General features: G+C 31.4%; 1 protein-coding gene across 1 annotated transcript; it reads left to right on the top strand.

Annotated features, from left to right (window-relative positions):
* Positions 1-54: 54 nt before the first annotated feature.
* LOC127721567 (uncharacterized) lies at positions 55-21237 on the top strand. Its single transcript, XM_052228332.1, has 10 exons — positions 55-145; positions 2906-3044; positions 4820-4976; positions 9994-10111; positions 13808-13891; positions 14948-15726; positions 16458-16572; positions 16836-16908; positions 18621-18672; positions 21167-21237. Exons 1-9 carry the CDS (start codon positions 83-85, stop codon positions 18623-18625), a joined length of 1533 nt encoding a protein of 510 aa, XP_052084292.1. The 5' UTR covers positions 55-82; the 3' UTR covers positions 18626-18672; positions 21167-21237.
* Positions 21238-23947: the final 2710 nt, after the last annotated feature.

Raw genomic sequence — 23947 nt, 5'->3', positions numbered from 1 at the left:
GTGATACGAGACTTTGAACTTTGTACTGTTCTTGGTTTTCAACGAAGAAGAGCTTCAATCGTCTGCTTTGCCGGTGTTGAAAATGAACTGGATGGGAGGCTCTAGAAGTCGAATACGAACGCAAAATGAAAGGAAATTACAGCGTGTGATTATCTTTTTTTTTATATCAAGAATATATAGAATAGAATATTTCCACCACCAATCGCTATTATATGCCCCTCGTTGTCTGTCATAGTGTGACTTATCTGTAACTTGTAAGCCTGAGGTCAATATATATTATGCTAGGACATATGTAGTATTTTAAAGGCAGATATTTATTATAGTTTTGTACCTTTGTCTTCGGGTCAAAGTAAGCCAAAGGCTTTTACATTACCATTGACATGAGTTCCTTGTTGGATTATCAATGATAATCTATCAGAAATAATCACAACAATAACTTGAATAAGGGACTTATCATTTTTTATCTGAGAGGGGGGCTGGTCAAAATGCAGGGGGGATCAAGTTTTTTTCTGTATGTGGACAAGGGGGGTTCAATTTTTTTAATAAATTCAAAGTGGGGGGATCAATATTTTTTGCACTTGCAAATAAGTAGTTCACATATACTTCAAGAGACAAAATGTCAAGAAGAACATTACAAGAGTCAAATCTAAATATATTTTTAACACCATTCATATACCGGTACAATTAAGTAAGACATCACAAGACTTTGGTGATGTAGGAAGCTGCCATTTTGTGTCATTTTGTCCTATATAAAATGCATAAGTGCTTAATAATCTGAATAATTCAGTTGTTATATTTTACTCACGTCGATCACTAAATTAACAAGCATTAATGCCAATGTATCTTTTTGTTTTCATTACAAGAGCCATTTGGGTCCATTTATACCTCTCACTCCTTCAAAATTTGTACTTTTTAGGCTAATAAATCAAAAATTTGAGGTTACTATCACACATTTAAGAATGAAATGTGACAATAAATGAGTAACTGAATTGTTCAAGCTGAAAGCATGAACTGTCCATATAAAAGTTTAGCGACTCAATGGAGGTTTCAATAAGGCCATACGTAAAACTCAAGTTTAAGCAGCGTCCAAGAGAGGGACATATAAATAATGTGTTGTTACTGTTTCAAAAAGTTTACTTTTTCATGTATATTTTTTACAGAGTTATACTCAGAATCAAGTTTTCTTTAATAGCCCAATATAGGAAATTAGAAAAAAAAGTCAGAAAAAGCTACTCAAAGCACTGGCTTGCTCTACCTACTAATATTCATGGAAGAGGCCTCATGGAAGAGCCCTATTTCAAGGCAATTTTCCCTCAAATAAGTTTTGAGACTCAATCCACTGAGAATATTTCATTTTCAATATTTCCTTGAAATAACATGATACATGTAAGTGATTCGCCTGTTAAAATTTTGGCATGTATAATAGAGGGGGGATCACATTTTTTAATGTTTTTACGGGGGGGGGGGATCAAATAAAAATAGTGAAATATTATGGGGGGTCAAGAAATTTTGTATGTATGATTTCAAAATGACCAGCCCCCCTCCCAGGTAAAAAATGATAAGTCCCTAAGACAATATTTTTTTGATTGTTTTTAAAAAGGTCCTATTTGGTACATATAGCTGTTCGATTGTTTCTGTTCTTATACATCTTTGGCTTTCAAATATGCGGCTTTGAGCATTCTTGATGAAGGCTAAAATCCAGAAAAGCGACTCAAACACATGAAATTTATAAAGTGATTTCATTTTTTAATATAAGCTGTCTGCAAATATGGCGGTATTTGGGCTACAAAATTTACTCAATTAAAGTACAGACTGGGAATGGTCCTTAGGTACAGACAAAACTGTGCTAAGAAAGTTTAAAGGCATGGCTGGACATGATATATATTGTCCTATAAAATAAGTTCTCGGGTTCATGTTTTCTATTCATAAATCAATATTTATATTCTGAAGTTTGCCCTTTATATTGTGTCTGAACTCAAGGTCTTATCACAGTCCCTATTTTCCCTTTGCAAATTTAAATCTGAAAACTTATAATATGGAAATCAATGACTCTACCTTTTATTTTATGACATTTCTGGTAGTTATTTTGAGTCATTTTCTTTCTGTCCTGAAATCAAACTAGAATAAAATTTATGATGAACCTTAATCAAAGCCTCAAAGTTGAAGACTACAATGTAACAGATGTTATTTACATGAATTACATAAAAATTTTGATGTTATGATGCACAATAAACCATGCATGCAGTAGTCCGAAGCCTGAGGCTTGTAAACTTCCTGGTGGGCATGTGAAAACTAGTCTAATATAGGCCTTTAGAATTTATACCAAAAAAAAATGGGGTGTGGGACTGTGGTCCAAAAAGTTTACTGTGAAGACTGATGACATCACAATTACTTCATAAAATGTACCAATTTCATGAAAACAAAGAAAACTGCTAAGCTGATGCAGTTTTTCGTCATTATTTCCTTTGTGGAGACATCTTGCACAGGCAAGAAACAACACAATGATTTAAGAGAAGCTTTATTATAACTATTGACATATTATTACCAAATATAGAATTGTTTCTTGGGTACGCACATACTTTTCCATTCTAATATAGACCGACTACGGTACCTAAAAGTTGACGTAAAACAAGGAAAATCAAGAAAATTTACAAATTATGCACATTTTGTCATAGTTGTTGCCATGTTTACTTGTTGTATGTGAAATTTGTTTTTATTTTCTGAACACCTTAAATTGTACCTTAGTGTAGTTTAAACAAATGATGTGAAATGTAAGAATATGTATGGTACAAATGTAACTTTTCAATTTGTACTAATATTTGGACAAGGGCTTTATTGCCCCTACTCCTTTTCATATTATGTTTCTTAGATTGAAAAATATGAAGTTAATACCTTTACATTTTAGGAATTTTTTGAAAGAAAGAAATTTGCAGATAAAGTCCAAGTTTACAGAAGCATTGGAGGAACTGGTATAAGAAAACATGGACTTGGTCAGGATTTAAGAGCCTTTCAGACAGTTAATGTAGCACATTCACATCATAAAGGTAGTTTACCAAAGTACATAAGATTATGAAAAAAAAAGAAAACTGAGGAATATACAGTAGGTCAAGGGATGAGGCAGCTACACAACAGGGCTTCCAAAACGGTCATATTTTCCGGACTTGTCCGATAAATTATATAAATGACTTGTTGTGTCGAAGCTGAAACGGACATTTTAATAACATAGTTCAGAAAAAAAAATGAAGTTCATGCGATCTTCTCAGTTTTTACCTGAACATTTTAAACAGCCACATATTTCCGGTCATAAAAGTGACATGATGAATAATTACTATCAAAACACACCCTACTTAAATACCCTCTCATTACAATCAAGGCAAATTAGTTCTCCGACAGCTTATTTTACCTGTTCAGGCGACAGGTAGATTTAGTACCGGACATTGATCGGTCTAATAAAAGTTATTTTCTTAAATTTCAGCGGTTTGCATCTAAATAATTTGAGTTAACAAGATTCATATTACCAAAAAACGTATATGAATATTATTTGATGAAAAATTAAAAAGGTAGTTGTAAAGGTTTTAAGTGAAAAATCGTCAGAACAATGTTGTTTAAACTAGTACACTTGTGCGCAAGCGCGGCGCAGTTGCGAGATTTATTTATGCATCCGATTTTTCAAAAATGCTAAAAATATCATTGATACCTTTATCTAATGTTCATTTCGAGTTTTTCCTATAGAAATAAAGTGGAAAGAGCTACTTTAATAACTCAATCGTGCTTTGAAACGGACACGGATTTTACGTATCCGTCTCTGGTCCGTGTTTTACCATTGTCAAGTCAACATCCGGTATGAGGTAAGTGTACTTTTCAAAAACGTAATTGAAGTTATGACAGCGTTATTTTTGCACAAATAACGAGTCTTCGGCAGATATTAGTAAGCTGATGTTGCACACTTCGAATGGTGCACTGTCAATTTAACAGTTTACATCAGAACATCGAAATTTATATTAAAAAGTCAAGTCAAATACCGTTTTTGTGTCAATCATAATTTATATGATGCCAAACTGATTACTATTGGTTTCCTTTTGTTACTAAGTCTTTAAAAAGGATTAAAATCGGGATGAGACCAAAAAAAAAAATGTTCGGCTGGCTCAAATTTTTTTTGGAAGCCCTGCATTACACAATTACACAATTATTATCTCCAACAGAAGACAAAATGTCCATGAATTATGTCAATTTCAGTTCTTAATTATCCAAGTGTCCACACAGTCTGCCATCAACTCAAAAATTGAAAGAAAAAACAAAACAAAAACACTCAAGATGTACGACAACAAGAAGCAATGGTTGCATGTTCAACATCACACTGAACAAGTAATGCCAGTTGATCTGGGTAGCAAAAATTATTAAAAAAACAACCTTTGTCAGGCTTTGAGCAAATAAAAAAAAAATCATGCACTCTTAGAAGATTGATTAATTATTGGTTGCTTAACATCCAGTGGCAAATATTTCATACATGTTCAGGACAATACACTCACAGAAGAGACAACTAAAACAAAACAAAAAAGAAAAGAAATTTTCTTAAATATATAAGAAATAATAAATTGTGCTGTTTTAAGCTGTTTTAGTGATTGATTGATCATAAGAGTTACATGCTGCATCAGGACCCAACTCTCGCTATATATTTTGTGTATTAGGTGATAAAGGCTCTGTTTTATATTTACAAATTATTGAACAAAAATAATAAATTGTGTTCGTCAATGAACAAATTTAATTTTGTACATATAAAGAATAAAAATAGGTAAAAAAGTTGAAAATTTTGTTTTAGTAGGATGTGATACAACATCAAGACCAGTGAAAAAAGTCGATTTGGATGTTTTCAAGCCTGCATTTTCTCGTATGGTAGAAGATATTAATCTTGGAACTGTATCACCTACATCATCTGTTTCAAAAATCAGTTTGAATGAACCAAAGTACGAGACAAAGTATGTACAATTTAACCAAAGTGAAATAAAGTTGGCAAAAGAAAGCAGTTCATAGTCAGCTTTAAATGGAACCCTTAGTTTAGAAAGACTATATTTGGACTGTTAAAAACTTAATTTTTCATGCTCACTTACAAAATTAAAGAAACATCATCATATATAATTAGCACTGTAAATACAGTCATATCAAATGCAATCTGACAGGATTGACACTTGATTTGACCACATTATCATTGTTCATTGATCAATATAAAGTTTTTGTGATACGTGATAATAGTTTTCAGTTAATATGAATAAAAGGTCAGCAGTCTTTGGTCTATACAATCATTGGAAGGTTGATATGTCTGTCTGGTTATTTGTTCACCTGATCATGACCTTATTTTCATGCTTGAATAGTTATGATAATGTTGGTTGTTAAGCTCACTTGACCCAAAGGATGAAGTGAATTTGGCGTCTATAAGTCATTTTAACTTTTACAAAAGTTTTCTCCTCTGAAACAACTGGGCCAATTGGAACCAGAGTTGGCCAAAATCATCAGTCAATTCCTTACAGGAGTTATTGTCCCCTTTTTTATTTTTGGTCAAAAATATAATAGATAAGGTCAAGGAAAACCTGTAAACAGAAAAATGATCAAATAGATGAGATCTACAAACTCTTTAACATCTGTGAAATAGCCAGTAAACTAGTTAGGATTTAGTGTAATGATGATTTTCACCCAATTTTTGAAAAAAACTATATAGAAAAACTGTAAACAGCAAGGATTATGATCAGCAAGACAAGATCTACAAATGGACAAAATCTTTAATCGACTTCTTATTGGAGTTATTGTCCTGAAATGACAATTTTAACCAATCTTTTGCATTTATAATTGAAAACTATAATAGATAAAAAGAGAAACTTTTTGGCAAAACATGATAAGCATGACAAAATCTACAAATTTGTCAAATTGCAGAAATTTTCAGTCAACTATAACAGATAGAGAGAAACTTAAAGGCAAATATAATCAGCATAGACGAAATTGTAGTCAACTCCTTACCGGAGTTATTGCCCTTAAATGATGGTTTTCAACCTTTTAGTGTTTGTAGAAAACCTAGAATATAGAGAGAAACTGTAAACAGTAAATGTGATCAGCAAGACATGATCAGCAAATAGGTCAATAAAGCTGAAATTGTCAGTCCACTTCTTATGGGAGTGATAACCCTTAAATGACGATTTTTACCCACTTTTAGCTCACTTGGTGTCCGTCATCCTTAGTCTGTTGCCCGTTGTTGTCGTCATCATGGTCCGTTAACTTTTACAAACATCTTCTCCTCTGAAACCACTCGGCCAAATTAAACGAAACTTGTTGGCCATAATCATTATGTGGGTATCTAGTTTAAAAAATGTGTCTGATGACCCTAACTGCCAACCAAGATGGATGACATGGCTAAAAATGGAACAATGGGGTAAAATGCAAGTTTTGCTTATTGTTTTGAGAACTGCTATAAAAAGAGAAATTTTGACGTGAGCAAAAAAGTTCAGAATGTTGAGCTCTTACTATTGTTCTTTTAAGTCAAAACTGTCAGTTGACTTATTATAGGAGTTATTGCCCTCAAATGATGAATTTTACCATTTTAAATTTTTTTTCCCTATTATCTTGAAAATTATAATAGATATGCAGAAACTTTAGATAGCAAAAATGACCAGCAAGACAAGATCTACAAATAAGTCAACAAAACCAAAATTGTCAGAAGACTCCTTATTAGAGTTATTGCCCTTTAATGACAATTTTTACCGAATTTTTGCTTTTTTGTCTAATATCTTAAAAACTATAATAGATAAATAGAAACTTTAAAAAACAAAAATTATCAGCAAGATAAGAGCTACACATAAGGCAAACATCACTAAAATTGTAAGTCGACTCCTTATTAAAGTTATTGCCCATTAATGATGATTTTTCCCATTTAATTCCATTTTTGCTTATTATCTTAAAAACTGTATAGATAGAAACTGTAAATAGCACAAATGATCATTAAGACAAGATCTACAAATAAGCCATAATGGTTGAAATCTTCAGTGGACTCGTTATTGGGGTTATTGCCCTTTAATGATAATTTTTACATTTTTTTTTCATAGAAACTTTAGGAAGGAAAAATTATCAGCAGGATAAGATCTTCAAATATGTCAACATGATTGAAATTGACAGTTATCTCTTAATAGAGTTGTTCCCCTTTAAGGATGATTTTTAATAAAAAGTGGCCATTGTTGAAGATTCAGGTGAGTGAAACAGGCTTTTTAGACCTTTATTTTTTTGGGGGGGGAGGGGGGGAGGGGCAAAAACTAAAAACTATAGTTGATAGAGAGTAACTTTAACAGAAAATAAAATCAGCACTACAAGATTAACAAAAAGAGTCATGGATTATATTGTAGTCTACAGTGTAAGATAATGGTCATTGTTGAAGATGTACATAGATCAAGGTGAGTGTCAGACACAGGCACCTTAGAGCCTCTTGTTTTAAGAACTATAGGTAAAAATTCAAAAATGTCTTGGTGCCTTGAATCATTGTAAGCTACAAAAGACTATTTTTAATTTGATTCATCTGACCTTGATCTAATTTTTATTGTTTCATAAACAATGTTAATTTTTTTTTATTAGCTCAGTTTCTAAATTTAGTGATATGTTAACTATAATTGGTCAATAAATCATTGTAAGGTACATCTAATATGGATAACTTGACCTTGATCTCATTTTCATGGTTCATTGATCAATTTTAAATTTTAATGATTCCTGTAGATAGACCTTAATCTCAAAGACTCTTAACACATTATTCATACATAATCTGTTAAGTTATAGATATTTCATATCTTTTGGATAGTTTTGCAGTGTTTTTGTAAATTATACCATAGTTTTTGGTGAATCCCCCTGCAATAACCCCACAAGACAAATTTGAGTGGTGTTGCCGAGGGGTTTCGCTAAAGACTATAGTATAATTTACGAAATACTGCAAAACTTTCAAAAAAATATAAAATATCTGCTTTAACCTATCACAGTTTTTGCTGTTAAAAATATACATTGCATATTATTATTCCTTTTTTCTTTGAAAATATTTTTTTATAAGAAAAGGGCCAAAAATAAAATTGATATTTTTTTATGTTGCCTTCCTACCCACCTAAAAAGAAGCCTACCCTAAAAATTTTATGACACAAATAGTTTCAATTTTTTAAAAAGTTTTTTTCATGCTCTAATGTCGTTTTCTTGTCTAAAACACGTACCTTTTTTGTAATATGTTGTTGGCCAAAAAAAATAATAAAATCCCTACCTAACTACCCAACCCTACAAGGCATGGGTAGGCAACATCAAACAAAGAATTTGTTCAGGGTGGCCTCAGTTAAATTTTCCCTTTCTGTTCCTAACAAAGAAAACCCCTCCCATTTTCTAAAATAGCACTAAATTCGTAAATGGCAGAATCTTCGACAATGATGGATGCATTCATAATTTCCTCCAATAACGTTTCCGATCAAAATATGATCAAAGAATTAGATGTTATTGATATGTTGTGTGACATAGAAACAGACATTAGCTTGAATTACACAAATATGTGAAGATTAAGATATTCAAGCAAAGACCCAATTCTAGGTGACGACGAGGAAAATTACAGCCATAAACAAATAGTGGACAAATCTGAGAGAGAATTTTATGACAAGAAATCTATTTTTTATATTAATTTGAATTTTTCTCTTTCCGACCTTGATCACATTAATTATGGGGACTTTTGTACGAATTAGATACTGGATTCAAACAGTTTTGTCAAATCCAAAGTCTCAAAAGACAATGAAAATTCTAGATTCGGAAACTTGACAACAGATGATTTTATGTAAGTCTGTTGCCTTACTATTCTGTGAAATAACATATTATGGTAAAAGTATATTGTCTTTATATTTTGAGAAATATCGTAGTAAGGTATAAGTTGGTTGCTTCATTTTTGCCAAGCCTGCAACATTTATGTCGCAAAAGCGAGACATATAGCGATCCTAGATTCAGTCATCTGTGTTGGCAGTGTCAACATGTAGGTTCAGTCTATGGTTAATTTTTTTTTAGACATCTATAACTTTGTCAAACCTTCACGGAATTTGATGAAATTTGGACAGAAGCTTGTTTATGACCAAAAAACAGTATCCAGAGCAAATTTTGAAAATATTTGTTTTCTTTTTTCCTTATTTAACTGATAAATGGACTTAAGTTTTTTTTACAGTTAACATTCAGATTTAGTCTGAGGTTAAAGTTTTTCAGTCATCAATAACTTTGTCAAACCTTCATGGGATTTTATGAAATTTGGACAGAAGCTTGTTAATGACCAAAATACAGTATCCGGAGCAAAATGTTGAAAATATTTACTTTTATTTTTCCATATTTTACTGAGAAATGGACTTAGTTTATTACAGTTAACTAGTAGATACAGTCTAGGGTTAAAGTTTGTAACACATCAATTACTTTGTCAAACCTTCATACAATTTTATGAAACTTTGGCAGAAGCTTTTTTATGATTAAGAGATAATGTCTGAAACAAACTTTTGAAAATATATTTTTTGTATTCTTGAATGGTAAATTTATGTCAGTTTTCTTATTTTTGTCCATTTTTATTTTTTAAAGAAAATAGCGTATTATGGTAGAAGTTTGTTAAATGTCATTTCATTACAACACAATTTTGATTGATGTTTACCTCACATTTGCTTTTTCAAATCGTATTCATACAAAAAAAAACATCAAAATAAAACTAGAAAAGTCATTCCAGGAACAGAGCAATGGTATGACAAACTATGGTATAATTATGATACCAAGTGATACAAGTCAATATGTCATTGTTTGATTTTATATAAATTTGATCATTTTTCATCTGTAATGTATTTGCTTCGGCTTTGAAAAATAGGTGGCATTTATTTGTTATTTCCTCACTGAAGACCTGAAGTATCATACAAAATAATTCTAACATGTAATCTTGTTTATTATGAATACTTTGTATGAATAATTACATTTTTCTAGGGAGGCAAATGAATTGTCATCATTTGTAAAACCAGAAAATCAGATTGATATGAAAACAAGTAAATCTAGTGTGAAGTTTGAGCCATATTCTAGTCCAAATCCATACAAGTTTAAGAAGGTAAGCCATTCAATACTTCACTTTGATTGATACTTTATAAATGAATATGATGCTGGAAACTTTCTTGGTGTTACATGGTAGAGTTCTGTCTTCAAGTGCAGGAGATGGTGGACTTCATTTCGTTTCTTGTTTTATACATAAATCAGGTCGTTGATTTTCTCGTTTGAATTGTTTTATATTTTGTCATATAAAAGGTTTTATAGCTTAACTAATATATGGTATGGGTTTTGCTCATTGTTGAAACTTGAAGGCCAAAGGTGACCTATAGTTGCTTACATCTCCATCATTTGGCCTGTGGTGGAAATTAAGCTGTCCACATCTTCTTATTTTCATAGTGATCCTCATAGGTTTAAACCAAAAACTGCATGCAGTGTTTAGGTGTAATACCACCAAATCATAGTACGTCACATCCGGTTGCATACGAAAATAGGTCGAAAAAAAATATTCCCTTGAATTTGACAGTTGTAGGTAATTGATCCTACATTTCATTGCAGTAAAACATTTCTGAGTCATAAACATATATCTTGGGTATTTCAAAGCACCATTATTTCTTTATTTGGGGTTTCTATAGAATATTTTGGAAACTTGAGGTTACATGGTTACTAAAGCTTGTACACAGGTTAAAAAAGGGGGAAAATTTGATTGGTTAACTTCCAGTGATGGTTATTTTCTTATATGCAATGAAATGTTATGTGAAATTTTTTCTATAGTACTGGACAGGATAAAACTTTACTCATGCCAAGTATTTCTTTATTTGAAACAAAGATAAATTCTGCACAATTTTTTGAAAAGTGCAAATTTAACAAAGACTAATAGGGGAAAATCAATGGTGGTATTACACCTAATATGGGAAGCTGTACATGCACCTTTGACCTTGTGAGTACTCTCATGTGTTAAAATTTCTTGCTATTTAAGTGAAATATTACAAATAATGAAATATTCTGAGTGGATTGAGTCTCCAAAATACATTTTATGAGAAAATTTCCTTGAAATAGGACTTTACCATGAATATTAGTTGACAGAACAAGCCATACTTAGAGTCTTGGGGAGCTTTTTCTCCTTATTTCTTATATTCTGCTATACTAGAAAATTTTTCCTAAGAAATACTTTAATAAATATATAGTTTTAAGTAAATGAAATTATTTTTAAAGCAGTAACAACAAATTATTCACCAAAAGAGAAGTTTTTTATGTCCCTCTCTGGAACGCGGCGTAAATTTAAGTTTTACGCAAGGTCTTATTGAAACCTCCTTGGAGACAGTAAACTTTTATATGGATAGTTCAAGCAGCTTGAATACTTCAATTAATCATTTATAATAACATTTCCATCATAAATGAGTGAAAGTTACCCCAAAATTTTTATTTATTGGCCTAAAAAGTAGAAATTTTGAGGAAATGAGAGGTATAAATGGACCAAAAGAGACTTTATAAGGAAGAATAAGAGGTCCATTAGTAGTATTTATCATCCTAAAGTCATCTTTTGTATCATATTCAACTGTTTGTAGGCAGATGAGATAAATATTTGATCATTTATTGGTCCACACTATATTCTATCATGATGCGGCTTGGTTTGAATTTTTCGAAGAAATTTTGCTCGAATCGCTGTAGATGTCGTCTTACATTATATTAGATTTTTCTCAAACTATTGAACTGATTATGACAAAACTTGACAGGAATACTTGAAATAACCAGTATTACAAAGGAAAAAAGTCACATTCAGTTTATTCAACAAAAAAGTCTTCTTTAGGTGTAATACCACCAAATCATAGTACGTCACATCCGGTTGCATATGAAAATAGGTCGAAAAAAAATATTCCCTTGAATTTGACAGTTGTAGGTAATTGATCCTACATTTCATTGCAGTAAAACATTTCTGAGTCATAAACATATATCTTGGGTATTTCAAAGCACCATTATTTCTTTATTTGGGGTTTCTATAGAATATTTTGGAAACTTGAGGTTACATGGTTACTAAAGCTTGTACACTGGTTAAAAAAGGGGGAAAATTTGATTGGTTAACTTCCAGTGATGGTTATTTTCTTATATGCAATGAAATGTTATGTGAAATTTTTTCTATAGTACTGGACAGGATAAAACTTTACTCATGCCAAGTATCTTGAGTTTGTTTGTCATGACAAATACTCACTTATTATGGGTAATAGAATAACTATATTTGGTTTAAGGGATTCTTATAAGGTCTACACATCCGTTAGACAGGGTTCATCTGACCTCGACCTCATTTCATGGATCAGTGATCAAGTTTAATTTTATGTTTTCAAGTCTGTATCTCAGATACTAAAAGCAATAGGTCAACTATATTTGGTGTGTGGAATGTTTTATAAGGAGTACATGTCAAACTGGCATGTTTCATCTGACCTTGACCTCATTTTCAGGGTTCATTGGACAATCTTAGTTTTTTGTAGTTTTGTCTGTTTTTCAGATACTTTAAGCAAGAGGCCAACATTATTTGGTTATGGAATGATTGTAATGTGTACATGTTTGTCTGGCATGTTTCATCTTACCTTGACATATTTTTATGGTTCATTGGACAATTGTAAGATTTTCTGGTTTGGTCCATTTCTCAGATACTATAAGCAATAGGGCCACTATATTTGGTGTAATGAATGGTGTTCATGTTGTCTGGCTGTGCTAATCTGATCTTGACCTCATTTTTATGCATGCTTCATTGGTCAATGTTCAAATTTTGTAATAAGGTCTGTTTTTCAGATACTATAAGAAGCAATTGTCTAACAAGGTGGAGGGGGCATTAAGTGTAACCCTTGACTGACCTTCCATCCTTCTATCTGACCATCCTTCCATCTGTCCCATTTTCATTTCTGCACTCTAACTTAGGTTTTTCCTCATCCAAAATTTATGAAACTCATCCACAATGCTGAGAACCAAAACTCACAGACAGAGTTCTAATTTGGACTCCTTTTATTGTGAATGGTCAATTATATTTGATTTCACAAAGAGTTGTTTTAGTATAACATTAGCTGTTGAAACAAATTAAATCTAATTTTATTTCACCTAAAGCATGCTGTTTCACGATGTTTGATTGCAATAACTTAACAAATAGTTCTGGAATAAAAATTGAAGCAAACAGTTTTATGAAAATTAGTTGCACTTTAAGTTGTAAGAGTATGGATGTAAATAATATGAAAATAATGTAGAATGTGTCCATGGGACACAGATGATGCCCTGCTTACATATAATGTTATAAAGGGACATAACTCAAGAACAGTTAAAGTGATGCCACCCAAATTCAAAATTGATCAGAGGTTTGTGGTAATAAGGATTGTGTACAAGTTTCATAACATTTGGTTGAGGCAAACTTAAGTTAGAGAATGGAAACGAAAAATTCAGCAATTTTTCTATTTGTTAAGTGGCATAACTCTAGAGAACGGTAAAAGTGACGCCATCCAAATTCAAATGTGATCTGTATTTTGTGGTAATAAGCATTGTGTATAAGTTTCATAACATTTGGTTGAGGCAATCTAAAGTTAGAGAACAGAAACCAATTTTGGGACATACATATCGACGGACGGATGTAAAGACGGACAAGAGTAACACTTAATGCCCCCTCTGCTGTGGCGGGGGCATAAAAAAAATAGAACATTTGATAGCTAAATAGATTATTTAAATTTAGACTTGATGTTAATTTATTAGCTTTATCAATATTGATCTATATTTTCAGCCTGAGCCAAAGTTGAAATTTCAGTTTAAAGATTATGACAGGAGTTTTCCTAACAAATTTCAGCATAAAGATTTGGAACCTGAGGTTAGTAGCAATTGTGATTTGAAAGTATAAGCTTGCACTTTGTCACAAGTGATATATGACAATAGTCATTTTCTCTACATATTTAGAATAATTCAACATTTATTTGTTTTCTAAATTAGATTTTAAATAATTTTATATGAATAAAAATTTGACAACAACAGATTTTTCATTTGAATGGGACAGAGAGAGGGAGTTGAAAAAGCAATTGTAATAAACTTTAATGGGTGTGGTCATTTATGAACAAGTATCTATAGGTGAATGATAGGAGAAAGTCATAAAAAATGCTTTTTTTTGGTTAAATGAAATAAAATTTCATTACTTCCATCATATTTTGAATGTATTTTTTAGTAAATTTTGCCAATTAGTTGTATTATTATAACAACAATTCAACTAATCTATGGAAATTCTTCATTTTTCAATTTGATTATATCTTTCAAATGTAAATAAATTAAAAGTCTACAGAATATGCGGCCAAATACAGACCTTTATGTTTCAAGTCTTTTCAATCAACTTGGTCCAGGGATTCTTTATTTATTCCTAAAACTAATTGATGGGACGTACAAAAATGAAATTAGTGAGACTTGTATAAATCTTTGAGTCTTCCTATATAAGAGGACAGGAATTGAATGAAAATTAAAATGTAGTTTCTTTACTAAAGAGATTTCTTTGGTTATATTTTGAATGCTGTAATGTGCATGCAGATGACACGAGCGGCTTTTGTAAGTACAATGAAAATCTGAACCTAAAAGGAGTTTGTCAAAGATTCATTTTATGGGGCAATAATTGCATTTATACCACTTCAGCACTTTTGTTCAATAAGTTTTTTGCTTCTAACAAAGAATGTTATAATGAAAATCCATAATAAACAAACACACATACATATATTTGAGAGGAAAATAGCACTCTTTATAGCAGTTATGAAATTTATTTATTTATATGTTAGATTTTAGATTTTCATCATAACATATTATCTCATATAAAATTCATGTTATGCCAAAATTGAGCATGACAGTTTATGACAATGTAACATGATTTTTCTTTACTTCTTTCTTTCAGACACCAAGGCTTGAAAGTTTTCATGAATCATACATGAGTGAAAAGAATAGTTTTAAATATTCATTATTTAACACAGACAATCAACAAAATATTAATCAGATCACAACCCCACACAAGCATCTATTAGATAGGAAAAATAAAAACTTGCACAAGGACTCTTCCAATGACCTACCCATTGCTCAGTTCGATAAATCTTTGTCTTCACAGAGGTCAAGTAATGGACTGAATGTAAAATTCTGTGAAAGAACAACAGAAATTCATGTACCTTCAAATTATTCAAAAAGTAAACATAAAAGAGCATTTGAAAAGTATGATAAAAATATCTCACAAAAATCTTCAGAAAAAAGAATGTTTGTTTCTGAAGACTTCCAGATAACACCTTTGAGGAAGTACCAGCAAGAGTCTGAATCTCCACAGAGACCAAATAACACCCAAAAAAGGCACAAGAGTTCCTTGAACGACAAGTCACCAATAGACATCCATAATAGAATATTCAGTTCCTCTGATTTTATAGAAACCCCGTTGAAGAGAAGAAAATTTACTTTTCCACATTCTACATCACAGTTATATCCAATAACATCAACACCATTACCAAAAATGTCCACCAAAGCTTCTCCAGATGTTAGAAGAATGCTGAAAAAACAATTGCACATACCAGATATTGTGGAAGATCAGAACATTTCATCACTGGTACTGGAAAAACCTGGTGGTTTGAAGTTATATCATTTTCAAGATCACAAAGATACTGTTGCATGTTCTGAAGCATCAGGAAAGTCAAGGTCAGTTGTAGGTAGTAGTGCATACAGTTTTATATTTTCATTTGAGAAGTTTTTGTTTGCTGCCCTCACAAAGGGAAAGACCATACAGAACTATTGCTTTTATTTTTTTGTGGTTATATAAAGTCATCAGATCTAGTTTGATGTGTTTATCTACGAATTGTATTAGTGAACCTGAATAGGCCTATTGTGTTACAAAATTTCTTAGCCTCTAGAAATCCTGTAGTTTTCATGTAGTAGTTTACTATCAGTAATGGGGTCCAATTCCTTTAGTGACATTTGAATGTGTATGTTATGTAACAATAATGGAATCTAGCTCAGAACTTTTTTCAAATAGACTTAAGATTCATTTATTCAATGGCTTGCAGATTCCACACGTCTTATATATTGTGTACCATCGCTCAAGTGGATCCTAATCATCAGGATCCACTAGTTCATAGAAATTTTTTATTGTTTCACCTAGCATATTTTAAAGTGGATGTGTTATCATTTATATAAAAGTGTCATGTACCATTATAACTACATCTAAAAGTCAAATTTTGACCTTACCCTTTGGCTTTTGATATTTGACATTTGACTGCAACAGCTGGGGTGGTGTGTTAATATATTTATGAACTCTCTATGAGCTTGACTTTTCAATTTTCGATCTTTTGTTATGCATAAATTAGTTTCTATAACCATACATACCTGGAGTAGTTGATTTCTGGTTTCTTTAGATGAATTATGTTTTTCAGGACTTCAGATGATTTGGAGAATTGTTCACCATGTGAAGCAACAGTTTTTCCAGATGACCAAGTTAGAGATTATAGAATTGAAAACACAGACAAGTGTAGATTGGATAGGGACTTGGTAATCAAGTTTAACTTTAAAACTTAAGTGCTTTGAAAGAGGAAATAATATAAGTGATTTTATAAATGATTTGAACATCATATATTATTACATTCTTTTGTCCGTCCATCAGAAAAAATTTAATAAAAAAAAAGTCTGCTAATTTATTCATTGCAAATCATCTTTTATTTCATGATAAAAATGATGATGATGAGTGTATCATGTGTTATAAACAGTGAATCAGTCTAAATACATGCCTTGAAAAGTAAACATTGTTTTTACAGATCGGAATGAAGATAGGTTTAAGGAGAAGTCCTGAAGAGTTATCTGATAGTACAGTCCATCAAGGAAAAGAAGGTAATTGCATAATTTGCAATACATGCAATGTTTCGTAACACAATGCACAGATGATGTTCAGCAAACTATTTTCATGTGATCTTCATCTAAAGATCAAAAGAATTTTGAGATGTTTCATAAGATAATTGAGAATGAATATGAGAATTCGAATTTTGAATTTTCATAATTATAAAATTTTAAACAATGTTATTGGCATCTCCCCCAGACCTTGCAGATGGTTCCAAAAGGTGTTTTTTTTTGTAAACCTTGTAAAAATTTGTATTTTGCAGAAATCATTTATAACAATTTTGGTTTCTAGATATCTGACTTTATACTGCCAGAAAAAAAATTATATAGGGACAATTAGTGATTGCTTGGTCACATTTTTAGCTGCGTCACCAAGTCTAGTAACTGCACAACTATGTCCATTTGTCTTGTCCGTCTGTTCGAAAGAAAGATTTTGTGAAAGTTTTCTCAGCTTCCATGAAAGGGAATGATTTAATATTTTGTCTGCAGCTTGATAATATTGAATTGAAGCGAGTAAGCAATTTTTACATCTGCCGTGTAGCCACTTCCTGTTTGCCAATAGTTTGAAATTTTACAATGCTCATTGTACAAGGAAATTATCATAGATCATACATGACCTCCTCATCTTTTGATCTCTGGTGATAGTTGTCTCATTGGCAATAAGACCACATCTCCTTATTTTTATATAATACACATTTTGTTTTCTTCTAATATTTATGTTTTACAGGGATCAACTGTTGGCAATGCCAACCTTTTTACTTTGTTATTTATATTATTTACTATTTAAATATATTCTTATTTTAAGGAGGAGAAAAGTAAGGATGTGTATTGTTTGCTTCAGGTACTAATCTAGAAACCCATGATATTTGGCCTTTCTATTTCTGAACCATACAAAAATTCCTTGAATTTGTTTTACTTGATCCTGTTTGGTGGTCCTGATTTGAAAATGTCATTTTCATGCAGGAAAATCTGGTTTGCTGTCAATCTGACTGCCTCTTGTATTGCTAGTAAAATACTTCATAAAAACTAGGTCCCAAAACTAAATGGGAGAAGTGATTATAAATTAGAAGACGGTTTTAGTAACCTATTCCTCCCTCTAGATTGGATCCTGATTTGTATTAGTGTATTGTGTTGACAATATCTTATAGTTTTGATTATGTATTGCTTTGTTCTAGTTGTTTTATTTTTGACTTTTCTTTGTGGTATTTTCAGAAAATGGACAGAATAGAATTACATTGCATGAGCTTGTTATTTTTTTATTTAATTCATTAGTTGTTTATCACAATTTCAACAGAGAGTCTATTTAAAGATCAGTGTATATTTCTTTTATTGATTACTAAATATATATGTAATATATCTCATTGACATATAACTGATCTGGGCTAGTATAGAAAGAAATTTGGTAATGGCTTGGAGGTTTATAAGAATTCGCACAGTGTCAGACAAGAATGATAGAAATGTCATTTCACTGTCACTTTACTAGATACTCATGGGAAAAATTTCCCAGATAGGTTTAGGATACAGCTAAGTAAAAAGAACTGGATGTGTTGACAAGTATTAACATATGCACAGAATAAGCATTTTTCCACTAAAATCTTTCCTGGTAATTTTATATCATAAAGTTTTAAGTTTCTTGAAAAATAGTTTTTTTAATATAATTAAAAAGATGTATGACAATTCTAGCTCATTTTCATATTGTATTTTAGTATAAAGGGAAAAGGCAGTACAGATTCTCAGATGGCTGAAGTGCTTGAAGAAGTATTTATAATAATTTTATACCCTTTTTTTTTACCCCTGAAAATATTATGTTATTGATATGGCTTGTTTGTTAAATTTTGAACAAATGACTCATTTGAATTTTCTTTATAACATCCAGTATTCAAATCAGGAAAAATTTATTCAAAGTTTATAAAAGCCCTCTTTTATACATTTTCAGAAAGCACTTTCTATGACACATGATGCTTTATAAGTTTTAATATTATATGATTGCTTTCATAGATTTAGATTTTTTATACACAATGTTTGAAGCAGGTATATGAAGTTAACAAGTTTGTGGTGTGTCTTCCAGAGTGATGGGATTTTGATCATTATAAAGTTGAAAAATCCTATGTGTTCCTTTAGTTATTAAGTCTCCCAAACGAAGTTTGGGAAGACTTATTGTTTTTGCTCAGTTCTTATTATTATTATTATTATTCTTCTTCTTCTTCTTCTTCTTCTTCTTCTTCTTCTTCTTTTTCTTCTTCCGCCGCTTTTAAATTTGAACTTGTCCGCACCCGTTCTCCAAAACCGCTTGTCAGATTAACTTAGGGTTTCACAATATGTTAGACTAACATGTCTAGTGGTGCAATCAGGGTTTTGTTTGTGCAATGGGGTTTATAAAGGGGTACTTTGAGGGGCAAAAAGAAAAGAGGGTTTTACTATAGAACCCTATGGGATTTTATTTTTTAAAATTTTCAAATGATTATAAATTGAAAACCGTTTGTGATAGACACAATCTTTTTAATTGAAAATGTTCTAAATGATAAAGCCCATTAAATGAAATACAGGGTTAGTCCCCTGGGGTCACCCCCCACCCCCTGCCATTTAAGAAAGTTCTAATACCTTGTAAGTGGTCAAGATCCCCACCCCTAAACCATATATATTCTGGTTTGTCATGCTAAGATGGTTTGAATGATATACAGGGTTAGTCCCCAGGGGTCATCCCGACCCCCTGCCATTTGAGAAAGTTCTAATATCTTGTAAATAGTTGAGATCCCCACCCCTAAACCATATATATTCTGGTTTGTCATGATAAAGCACATCAAATGTAATACAGGGTTAGTCCCCAGGGGTCACCCCCACCCCCTGCCATTTAAGAAAGTTCTAATATCTTCTAAGTGGTCAAGATCCCCACCCCTAAACCATATATATTCTGGTTTGTCATGCTAAGATGGTTTGAATGATATACAGGGTTAGTCCCCAGGGGTCATCCCGACCCCCTGTCATTTGAGAAAGTTCAAATATCTTGTAAATGGTCGAGATCCCCACCCCTAAACCATATATATTCTGGTTTGTCATGATAAAGCACATCAAATGAAATACAGGGTTAGTCCCCAGGGGTCACCCCACCCCCTGCCATTTAAGAAAGTTCTAATACCTTGTAAGTGGTCAAGATCCCCACCCCTAAACCATATATATTCTGGTTTGTCATGCTGAGATGGTTTGAATGATATACAGGGTTAGTCCCAAGGGGTCATCCCGACCCCCTGCCATTTGAGAAAGTTCTAATATCTTGTAAATGGTTGAGATCCCCACCCCTAAACCATATATATTCTGGTTTGTCATGATAAAGCACATCAAATGAAATACAGGATTAGTTTCCAGGGGTCACCCCCACCCCCTGCCATTTGAGAAAGTTCTAATATCTTGTAAATGGTCGAGATCCCCACCCCTAAACCATATATATTCCTATTTGTCATGTCAAGAACATTTGAATGACGTATACGGTCAGTCCCCAGGGGTTCCCCCCACCCCCAATGTTCTTATATCTTGTAAATGGTTGAGATCCCCACCCCTAAACCATATATATTCCTGTTCCTCATGTAATGAACATTTGAATGACGTATAGGGCCAGTCCCCAGGGGTTCCTCCCCACCCCCAATGTTCTAGTATCTTGTAAATGGTCGAGATCCCCATCCCTAAACCATATATATTCTGGTTTGTCATGCCAAGATGATTTGAATGATATACAAGGTTAGTCCCCAGGCATCACTTATGCATATAACTTTACTGGACCAAACCAATTTTCACTGGATGTGGCCCAATGTCAGGCGACCCTGGGAATTACGAATTATGGGAGCTTCGTTTGGGAGACTTCGTAACAGCATCCTGTTACAATCATTTCTTGTTGATTTTGAAGTTATCCCCCTTTGGTTTTGAAGAGTTCTGGAGTTTCTGATTTGTTGGTCTATATTTACAGATTTTAATACATGTAAATTCAGAAAATATTGCATGCATCTATTTTTGTGATTATTGAACAATTTTTATGAAATCCTGTATATATTTTTGCAAAACCTGAAAAAAGCTTCTGTTGCAATTTTCACAATGATAAAAACATCGCAAAAAGTTCTGAATTTACAGTAGTGAAAAGATCGAGCTTTCATACACAGGTGATTTTGATATTCTGAAATTAGGAATATTATATATATGTGTGAATTTAAGAACTAGTTGGAATGACACTTCAAGTAAAACGTAAAATTTTGTTTTATTTTAGTTAACAGAACTTGAAAAACAAGACGGTTCAGAAGACGTATTTGATATAGAAGAGGCACTCATAAATGGAGAGGAGATTGATGGTAAATTTTTAAACTTATGGATAGTTACAAGTTGTACTTTATGCAGTAAGAAAAGACTGACTAAAGTATCAATAAGTGTATCCAAAAAAAAATCCAGACCATAACAGTTATCACTATTGTATGATTGGATAAATTATTAAACAAAATGTTTGTAGAATATAAATACAAGTAAATGTTCAGAGTGTTCCAGAATTTATAGGATAGGACTTTTCTGGTTCCTGTGAAGTACAAGTGAATTATTATCTTCTGTAAATATATGCAAACATATAGCAATTTCAAAAGGAGGGAGACTTTTTTATGGTATTCATGATATTTATATTATGATATATTGCAAAGAATAATCTCAAACTGTAAATGAAAAAAAAACATTTTTTTAAATTTGTGTGATTTTTCTGGATTTACCTTCATCAGGATACTGAAACCAAATAATTTGGAAGCCAAGGATGTAAAAAGATGTTTACAGACAACAATCAAACAGATGTTAAGCATCAGTAGTCAAGCAAACTAACTAAAAAAAAACTTAATGACGAAGTAATTTAAATGGGTTGACATATTATTTAAAGGTCTGACAAATAATGAACAAAATTGTTTGTTTGTTTGACTTTTTCAATATTTTGTAAGGCTTGGCATAAAGGATCTTCCTGTTAGAGTTCAAAGATTTTCTTTTTTGTTGTTCTTTTTTGAATTAGAAAATCTATTTGAATTTCTATCATTAACAGTTTGCAAAAATGAATCTCTTGAAAAGAAGAATATAGAAAAAGCTAGTAAAACTACAGTAAGTATTTCATTTAACATGATGTATAGTTGCATGAACCTCATATATAGGAAACTTTTTGTAAAATTCTTTGTAATTCATTTAAAAATAATTTGTTTTGTTATTATCTTTATTGGCATCTGATTTATTTGCATATGATTACTGTAAATTCAGAAATTATTGCGAGGTTTTTATGTTTGCGAATAATATGACTGAGTGAGTATCATAATAATAAGAACTTGCATTCTGATATATGATATTTATATATCTGTATGTAGAGTTTCTTGAAATCCCAATAATTAATCTCGCAATTTTGTCCATCTTTCAAAAATCGCAATAATAAATGCACTCAATTATTTCTGAATTTACAGTAATTAAATGATATTTTATATAATAGCATTTTTTATTTTTTGATCTGAAAAATTTTAATTGGAATTAGCATATGGGAAGCTACAATTTGAAAAAAAAATTAAAGGGTATGACAGAAAGTAAGATTTATAGATTTTCATCTTTCTTTGTGAAAAGAAATGTTTATTAGTTTGTTGATGTATGAAGTACTTTATTTTAGTCCTTCTCAAGAAAGTATAAAGGAGAAAATGTACCTTACCCATGTTCATTGGCTTTTTTTCCTGTCATGTCCATAAGACAGAATGTTTATTTGTTTTTCATGCATATCAAAATGACATGTACTTGCTAAATTTAATTTTTTTTGCTACAATATGTGAATTGATTTACTGATTTGCAGTAGTTTAGTTAATTGTAGAGGCTCTAGGATATTTCAATTTAAATTAAGCTTATTCTTTAGAAATCTGTCCTAATGTTGTGTATAGTGTGTTGTTTTCATAAATTTGCTAAAAAGTATATGTGACCTAGCTGATTGTTAAGCTATGTGTTGTGCAAATTTCTTATATTTTGTTAGGATTATTCATGAAAGAAAAGCACTGATATGTGACTTGAAAAACAACTAAATAATAGTTAGAATAAAAAATGAAAAGAATCTCATGTAAAATATAATGTTTTCAGAAAATAAAAAGAAACAATGGGTTCACTGTACTTACATTTTGTAATAAAGTATAAAAATACTGAATAATTCAAGTTATTTCCCCTTATAAATCAAAGTTTTTAATTTTTTGATTCAGTCAAATTACTTAATATTTGATCAACAAAATTTCCTATGTCTACAAGCTAGCAGCCAGTCACATGCACCATTGATCAAGTGGTATGATTTGAGTGCCATTTTTATATTGCACATATCCTGCTGATTGGTCAAGTGGAAAACCATTTTGCTACCTAATTGCACATTTACCTGAAATCAATGCACAGAGCCTTCTTATCAGTCAAGTGTAAAATCACTTTTCTATTTAATAGCACAATTAACTGAAAACAAATTTGCCATTTAAGTCTTTCAAGCAATTCATATGTCTTTTGTTAATGACATGGACTTGCAGTTATTGTATTTAATATCTATGTTTGGAACATAAATAAGAAATAAAAGTTATTTAATTGTATAATGATAAAAGGTTGTAATGAACCTATACTCAGTTATATCCACATTTGATGCAATTTATGAATCTTGTGAGATCATGAAATGTATTCAACAGTTTAAATAAAAAAGTCATAGGTGATGGACAAAGAAAGATCAGGAATTCTTAATAAATGTAATTGCATTAGTGATTACATAATGTGTATTGATTTATTTTGAAGTGCCCTGGTTAATTCTTGACTATATCTAGGTTTAAACATATATATTTTATACAACTTTTTTTTAGGAAATTTTATCTCTGACAGCAGACGGAAAACAGGAAAAAGTAAATAAAGAGATTGTAACAAAAATATTGAAAGAATTGGTTTCTAGAGTTCAAGATGATGCAGGCAATGAAATCACTGATAACTCTTTTGAAGCCAGCCCTGTTCCAGCATTTATTTGTAACACTAGTAAAAACAA

The sequence above is a fragment of the Mytilus californianus genome, unplaced genomic scaffold, assembly GCF_021869535.1.
Source record: "Mytilus californianus isolate M0D057914Y unplaced genomic scaffold, xbMytCali1.0.p SCAF_1, whole genome shotgun sequence".
Taxonomy (NCBI): domain Eukaryota; kingdom Metazoa; phylum Mollusca; class Bivalvia; order Mytilida; family Mytilidae; genus Mytilus; species Mytilus californianus.
The sequence above is the reverse complement of the archived record's forward strand: the minus strand, read 5'-3'. Positions and strand labels throughout refer to the sequence as shown.